At 36.4% G+C, this 8,369-nt stretch overlaps 2 protein-coding genes across 3 annotated transcripts; both read right to left on the reverse strand.

The window, feature by feature from the left end:
- Positions 1-1,621: 1,621 nt before the first annotated feature.
- LOC104803400 (uncharacterized protein At4g14100-like) lies at positions 1,622-3,505 on the reverse strand. 2 transcript variants are annotated; one of them, XM_010527332.2, is made up of 2 exons: positions 2,967-3,489; positions 1,622-1,890 (listed from the first exon to the last, which is right to left on the reverse strand). In XM_010527332.2, the coding sequence occupies exons 1-2, from the start codon at positions 3,469-3,471 to the stop codon at positions 1,724-1,726; spliced, it is 672 nt and encodes a 223-aa protein (XP_010525634.1). In that variant the 5' UTR covers positions 3,472-3,489; the 3' UTR covers positions 1,622-1,723. The 2 variants fall into 2 exon arrangements, with proteins under 2 accessions (XP_010525634.1, XP_010525636.1); XM_010527334.2 differs by having other exon boundaries at positions 1,801-1,890; positions 2,989-3,505.
- A 1,795-nt stretch (positions 3,506-5,300) lies between these two features.
- LOC104803401 (transmembrane protein 147-like) lies at positions 5,301-8,044 on the reverse strand. Its single transcript, XM_010527335.2, has 6 exons — positions 7,869-8,044; positions 7,075-7,144; positions 6,869-6,928; positions 6,310-6,424; positions 5,908-6,023; positions 5,301-5,786 (listed from the first exon to the last, which is right to left on the reverse strand). The coding sequence occupies exons 1-6, from the start codon at positions 7,943-7,945 to the stop codon at positions 5,538-5,540; spliced, it is 687 nt and encodes a 228-aa protein (XP_010525637.1). The 5' UTR covers positions 7,946-8,044; the 3' UTR covers positions 5,301-5,537.
- Positions 8,045-8,369: the final 325 nt, after the last annotated feature.

Genomic DNA, 8,369 nt, shown 5'->3' on the forward strand with positions numbered 1-8,369 from the left:
AGGAAGACCGAGAAGATTTAGGTTAGAGTTACGCAGATTCCTGTTCCAAAAAGATTGGTAGTGTCGATTTATGAGTTTTGTATTTTCCGATAGTTACACTACCGTATTTGCATTTGTCTCCGCTGCATATGTATATAAATTGAGAATTTTTAAATCCCGCGTATTTTCGATAATTGTATTTATTTTATTGTTGTCCATGTGGCGCAACTCGTGGTTTTCGCGGGACACGGGTTTCGGGTGTCACACTGGCTCCATCAAGTATTTAGTGACATTTAAAGAAGGGGTGTCAATCGGGCCGGTCTGGCCCGACCCAATACAAAGGTTTTGGGCTCGGACTCGGACTGGCCCATTTTTTTCGGGCCTATGTAGTTAAGCCCGAAGTTCGACCCTATATATACTAGGCTCATCTCGGGTGCATAAATCCCTTTGTAAATCTTTTTTTTTAAAAAAAAAATATTAGACTTCCGGGTCTGTCCGACTCGAGTTCGAAGTCCGATTCGAGCTCGGTCCAAAAGCCCAATTTTTTTGGGTCGAGAAAATTAGACTCGAAGTCCGCTAATTTTCGGGTTGGGTCAGACCTCGGTCCTCGGACCCAAATTGACATCCTTAATTTAAATTTAAAGTGATGAAACATCAATGGTAAATCTCCAAAATAAGGGTAAACATTTTTCTCTAACAAACATTAAGATGAGTTCCATAATTTGGAGGAAATAATCTGATCTTGAGCAATTAATGCCATCTGACGTTTGAGTATTTGAAGGAGATTTTGATGATATTACGGCAGTTTTGAATATCTAAAATAAGATTTCTTTTTTTCTACTATTTTTTCTAGTTATGTATATCTGCACATAAAATGCAAGTGAAATTGAGGGAAACAAAGTATTCCTCTTCACCAAACGAAACCTTTCTTGTTCTTTTATTCATCAATCCTCTTCTCTTGGTCCATTTTTCTACATACAATTGATTCTTCTATCACATAAAATCTTCGTATAGTATTTATTATAATTTAAAAATTGTTATTTTGATTTCCATGTTTGCTCATTGCTCGAATAGGGTACTGTGCATTTGTTTTTATTTGTATGTATCCCCATATAAAGATGCAGATTTCATTAAGAAACATAAAAAAAAAAACCCTAACTTATGTGGGCTATTACTAAGAGAACATACAAAACATCCTCTTATCTCGGATTCAAATTCAAGCGTGGGAAAGATCATTCACACGGGCTTCACCAATACATTGGAAGATATAGTCGGGTTAAGGTTCTTTAAACTTCCATATTGTAAAAAAAAAAAACAAAAACAATAACCCAAAAACTCCTCTCGAAAGCATCCATGTGGAGGACAAAACAAAAGATTCAAAAAAAAACCCTAATTGTGATAGAGACTTCCAAACAGCTTGGAGAGGGGGTTTTAACCCTAATAACCCACTTGGGTCGCAGCAATTTCAGGGTACACCACCGAAAAAAAAAAAAAAATTTGCGACCTTATTACGACTAATATATAACTAATATACAACCTATTACGACTAATAAACTACTCTTATTTTAGTTGTATATTAGTTATATATTAGTCGTAATAAGGTCGCAAATTTTTTTTTTTTTTTCGGTGGTGTACACTGAAATTGCTGCGACCCAAGGGGGTTATTTGAGTAATATTCCCCTTGGAGAGAGTACAGAATCATCCCAAAAGGAGAAGCTATGATCGTATATGATAAGAGTGACAATTAGGACTCTCTTAGAGGGTTTTGTGCAATGCGATCCAATCGCATTCTATCGGAAGGGTCGATATCCGATGCCATTCCCGTATCGTCGAAACAATATATAGGAGCTTGCCATTTCTCGTCCTCTAGAGCCGCTCCGACTTCGTACGTCATCACATGAGCCTCCATGCCTACGAATTATACCCATAATAACCAAAAGGTATGCATATCAAGTGACCAAGTGATGACTTCAACAGAATCATAAGAGATTGAAGAGAGGTAAATTCATCACGTGAAGATTGGCATTTCCCGATTATTTTTCTGGCTCGTTTCTCTCGTTTTTTTAAAATTCGCATTCCTTATATTAAATTTGGTTTGATTCGTTTACGATTCAAATTTATTTTTTTAATAAAATATTCAATTTTCAATAAAAATTCTAGAAAAATACTCAAATGTGCCGTAAATATCAAATCGATGACGTCTTAATCGATAATAACGTCAATTTGTACCAAATAGATTCCAAATTCGTATTTATTTGGTATAAATTATCAAATTCGGGCATTTATTTGTCGATTTATAAATTAAGATATTTATATGACACATTTACACATTGATACATTTTTTTGGAATTTTTTCTTTAATTATTATTTTTGTATTTGATTCGATTCAATTTTCTAAATTATATACATTTACACAATTTCTAAATTTTTTAATTATTGGGTTTTACATAACTGAACCTAAATACTCTCTAACTATATTTGGTAAGTTTCAAAAAAATATGTAAAAACATTATAAAAAAAAAAGAGGTAAAACCCCTAAAAACCCTTCAACTTGCAAAAATATATACAAATAAACTTTCAACTTGAAAAACTACCGTTCAATCCCCGAACTTGTAACTTGTCACTGAATAAAACCTCGAACTTGCAAATTATTGTCCTAATAAACCTTTGACCGGTTTGACCACAATTTCAAACGATCGGAAATCCACGTATTGACGGATTGCTGATGTCAATTTTTAAATTAAAATTGATAATGTGTATAAGGTGACATCAACAATCTGTTAATACGTGGATTTCCGATCGTATGAAATTGTGGTCAAACCGGTCAAAGGTTTATTAGAGCAATAATTTATAAGTTCGAGGTTTCATTTAGTGACAAGTTACAAGTTCGGGGATTGAATGACAGTATTTCAAGTTGAAGATTTATTTGTATATATTTTTGCAAGTTGAAGGTTTTTTAGAAGTTTTACAAAAAAAAAAAAGATTACCAGTATAGAAGACCCAACTCACGGGCAGTTTGGATTCGACATCTTCGTAGTACCAAATGAAATCAACCTTGGTCCAAGCGTTGCACAGGAACCCATCCACGTGTCGAACGCCCACATACTCCGCATCTTCCAGCCAGTTCGGCCTCAGGATACCAACCTCGAACGTGATCTCTCGGCACTTCCCGGATTCGCCCAGCGTGTAATAAAACGAAGTGCCGTTGTTCCACTCCAGGTCATACGTAAGCTCGCCGAGCTGCTTCTGGATGATGTTGAAATTCCGACCGTTGACCCAATCGTACCAGAGATCTGTCTTCTGGAGAGATCCGCTGTTGTTGATGAACAAGACAGCGTGGAATTGGAGAGGCCATTGCTGTGGTTTTGGTGTTTGGTGTATGCAGTTGCCGAGTTTCAGAGACCAGATGAAGAAGATGAAGAGGAGATAAGGTGATGAGGATTTGGTTGGAGAGGAAGCCATCTTGAATAGCGGATAACCTTGGTTTTTCATTTTCCTTTATCTCAAAAGTTTGTTGTTTATTTTTTTGGAAAATCCCCAAAACACAATTTTTTCGAAAAAAATCTAAGCTCTATTTTTTTAAATAAAATCGGAATTCATTATTTGTGCTAGAAAAAAAAATGATAAATTTTATAAAATTTATCATTTTTAAACCCAATTGTCGGGATGGTGACGTATATGACTCGATGAAATCACAAATTGACATGTATAATATCAAGATGCCACATCATCGATTGGATTTAAAAAAATAATATTTATAAAATTTAGAATTTATTTGATAAAAAAATAGAGTTCATGTTTTTCTGAAAAAATTGAAAAGTTTTGGTATTTTTTTTAGAAATTTTCCCTTTTTTATGTCTGCTTTTGATTTTTCTCAATGTAGTAGTTGGGTTGGTGGCAAAAAATTGAAGTGAACTTATAAGAAATTGTAAATAATAAATATATTTGGGTTTATTTTATTAATTTTTTTTCAAATTAAAATTATCGAATAATGATGATTAACTGAAAATAGAGAAAAATCATAAATAAATTGTTTTAAAAGTAAAACTAAAATCTTACCAATTCGGAATAAATTATTAAAATAACAAATTGAAAAATAGAAAAGGAGAGGAAAAATCTCAAAACAATTATATCCAACTACGACTTAACTACAAGAATCATATTGAACCTTTTCAATTTCCAAATTCACAACCAACTATTAATTTTTTAATAAAGGGTTAATTCCAAAAAAATATCTAAAATTGAAAAAATTTTGCTATGATAATACCCAAATTTAACATTTAGCTAATTAATACCACAATTTGCAAAGGTTTTTCGAAATTGATATCCAACATATGAGGGATTAATTTTTCGTCTCGTGCCACATGATTAATTTTCGGGCCTATATTACCAAATTCGAAGCCCGTCCCTATAGATCTCATACTCGGATCGTGTCGGATTGGCCCGTATAATTTTGCTTTAAAAAAATCTTATGAAAAAAATACATTTACAAAGCAAAATTATGCGGGTCGGCCCGATCCGAGTCCGAGGCCTGTAGGAACAAACTTTGAGCTTCGTATTATAGGCCCGAAAAAATCGGATCAGTCCGAGTCCGAGTCCAAAACCTTCGAACCGAATGCGGCTCGAGTCGGATCGGACATGGGAGACGTTTAAAAATACGGGTATCAATTTGAAAAAATATTTACAAATTTAGTACGTTACAAATTGGGTATTTTTATGTTAAATTTATAATTTAGGTATATAGAAAGAAAAAAAAATCAAAAATTGGGATATTTTTCTGGAATTAACATAATCTAACGTGGCATCAACGCGGCATCTATATATCTGATAACGTGGCACACGAGACGAAAAATTAACCTCGTCTTCCGTTGGGTATCAATTTGGAAAACATTTGCAAATATGGATTTTAATTAGCTAAATTTTAAATTTGGATATTATTATGGAAAAATATTTCAATTTGGAGTATGTTATTGGAATTAACCTTAAAATAAATAAAAAAACTTTTGAATTTTTTTCCAATCTTCCCACGTCGTATGCAACCTCATCAACGATAAATAAAAAATAAATACATAAAATAAAAAAAAACTAAATAAAAATAATTGAAAGCTTTTTTTTTTTGTCAGACGGAAAGATTAACTAAACACAGCTTCTCGATATTATCACCCTTTGCATGTCAGGCTTAAGCTGATGGGACAAAGAGAGGGGAGGAGACTCGAAAAACGTTGTTCCTTCCCAGCGCCAACATGAATTAGCTTCACGGTATATGTGTTTTACGGATATCTCCCACGGCTTTATTCTTCGAATTATTGCTCCGTCCACTGTATGTATAGTCGTTTCGTTCTTGAATAAAAATAATTAAAAGTTTTGATCAAACTACAAAGTAAAGAGGGCTGGCGGAGTTGAAACTCTTGCAATGGACAGCAACTTGGTCGGGAAAAAAACATTGATCGTCCTTACAGTATAAAGCTTTCCGGGATAACGAGAGAAAACGAAAACCCCGAGGAGGGCTTTTGACATCCAAGCAGTCGGAACTTGAGTTTGGTCTCGGCAGGGCGAAATCACGAGGAGGGCTTTTGACAGAGGAAGAAGAGTTGCCAACTGATGAAAGCCATGACCAGGGAAGTGGTCAGCTCGAACCCCACGACTCTCGGGAAATGCCATCCCAAGCCTCGCCTTAGGTAGCTCGTAATAGAAGGCATAGTGGCAACAATCACCGCGCACAAGTATATGACGGGAATCAGAGCCTTCGGCTTGTTCTTCCGAAGCCACATCAATGAACCCAGAGCAGATAGAGATATGCTAAACACCTGGTTTCAGAAAGATGGACATAGATTCGGATTCATGTTTTGCATTGGTGGCGAAGGAAACAGCAGCCAACCGTCATTATATATCACATAAATACATGTTTTGAGAAGTCGAGTGGCGTACCAGATTAGCATTCGCTTCGAATCCTTGAAAAATGTAATCCCACGTAAACTCCAGCCCTCGGGCACCAACCCAGAGGGGTGCCAACCTATGTAAAACAGAATCGGCGAAAGCCCATCCTGAACATAGACGAAGTCATTCACACCTCTCAAACCACGGTTGATAATTCTAAATGCAGAGCAGATTATTGCAAGATGCACGATATCGCCACAAAATTAAGAGGAATGGCTCATGTATAGGCGATTGCCTCAACAGAATTAACTGTCACGCAAAGCTTTATCTTAATGTTATCCAATGCCGCAAGTCATAATATGTCACAACAAAGTTTTAACATGAAGGTAGCTCTCTGGCAACATGAATACCATAACGATATTTCTTTTTCAAAGCAGTCAAAGGTTCACTTACCGAGCCCGACAGCCTGAAATTTGTGGTTTTGGGATATGTTCCTGTGAGTCAGCTGAGTCAAGGCAAAATATAGACCGGCAACGTCTATGAAGCCGATCAGTGCTTTCAGTAGTTCCTGAGATAAGGAAGGTTTACATCATTGTCAGTGATTAGGTTGCACCCCCAATATAGAAAGGTTATTGCATGATGTCCCATCAGGAAGTGAAAGCAGACAATGTATAATCTCAAAACACAAACACACGCACGCACACGAGACACGGAACAGAAACGTGCATGCATATACACACATGCACGAGTGAGTACTTAAACAGAGACAGACAAACAGAGAGATGGGCATAGAGACAGAGACATAAACAGCTCATAATGAGAAGCAAGTGCGACAAAGGACCAAGAAATCAGTTACAGGGTGGGATTTCAGTAATAGATGAAGTCCAAATTTTGTACAGTTCATTTGCCTCGGAGAACCAGGAGAAAGGGCATATCATATATCACCTTACGAACAGAAAAATAATTTCCAAACCCGCACTCAATCGCTTGAGAATCAGATTAATGGAAATACCTGGTATGGATCGAATGTCTCGCTCTCTGATACTTTAAGAAAGGTTGCCAAACAAACAAGCTGCAGAGATAAAATAAGATCGAGCAGAATAAATATAACCTTAGCTGAAGAAAGTAGTAACATATGGCAACAAGAATCACATAATGAAGAATGCACCCAAGAAAGAAAGATTCAACGCAACGCAAAATCAGCTTTTCTGCACGAACCTTTACTAGCGCTGTTGCGAGATAGACAACTGCAGCCTTCACCGAGGTGCCAAGGGTGTCGTATTCAGATCTGCGCATAATCACTGACTACCATCAGTATCCCTAGACAAAAAATCTACATTCTCGGAAATTCTACGGCCAACCACAAGAAAGAAAAAACAAGGAACAGAGTCATACACACGCCACCATGACACATTGATCAACACCACAAGGGTAAACTGCCATAATTGAACCTATATAATCCTATCATATATATGACTAAATTATGCAGGTTCCCAGCTAAAACAATTGGTGGGGGATGAGATCAGCTTATGGAATCATAAGCTATATAGCCAGCTTATGGATCATGTAATGAATATAACCTACTGAGTTTGAATCGATTTGGCCAAACCAAACCAGATTAAGTAACTCGAACTTGTAACTGTTGGGATTCAAGTAACATCAGGACAAAACAGGGAACCGCAGCAAATTGATAAGAACTACAACTCCATGAATCCTTGACTCCGTATCAACAGAACTCAGGAACAAAGTAGCAAATTACTAAGAATTATCAACCTGTTGCAGAAACTAACACAAATTTCCCAAGTTCGTCCAAATATATATTTGTCGGATCAGATAGCAGCCGTCCTTCTACGACGGAGAAGATCGAGACACGATTCAGATTTCAGACCAGACAAGAAACAACAGATTACAGTCTCGAGTATGAAAATTCACGGGATTCGGAACCATAGATCGATATGGTAGAACATAAAGCCCAAAAAAAGGGGGAAAAAGGAAAGAGAGGAATCCCGTACAACGGCGTGGCTGAGTAGTAGATAGCGTGAGGACCGAAGGTGAGAATCGCACAGTTGAAGAAGTGAAACATCGTCATTTCCACCGGCGTCGTTGTCTCTCCGGTGACGCTGAAGCTACAGATCCGACGACGACACGAGGTTGAAGAAGAAGATTTTTTTTTCCTCGTTAAATATGAAAACTCGCAGTAGTTAAAAAAAAAAAAAAAAAAAAATCGGAGAATCACAGATCTGGGGGAATTTGGTTTATTTATTCCGGTTCGGGTTTGGTGTGAATTTGGTTTATTGATTCCGGTTCGGGTTTGGTGTGAATTTGGTTTATTGATTCCGGTTCGGGTTTGGTATTTAATGGGCCGTAAAGGCCTATTTCGGTCCATTAATATTTAAAGTGGGCCTATAAATATTGAAATAAGCCTATACACTGAAATTTAATGGTCTGATTATATAACAATATATTTGATGCTATTTTTATGTTTTTGGTATCGGCCACTAATTTTTTAAATA

The sequence above is a fragment of the Tarenaya hassleriana genome, unplaced genomic scaffold (assembly GCF_000463585.1).
Source record: "Tarenaya hassleriana unplaced genomic scaffold, ASM46358v1 Cleome86, whole genome shotgun sequence".
Classification (NCBI taxonomy): domain Eukaryota; kingdom Viridiplantae; phylum Streptophyta; class Magnoliopsida; order Brassicales; family Cleomaceae; genus Tarenaya; species Tarenaya hassleriana.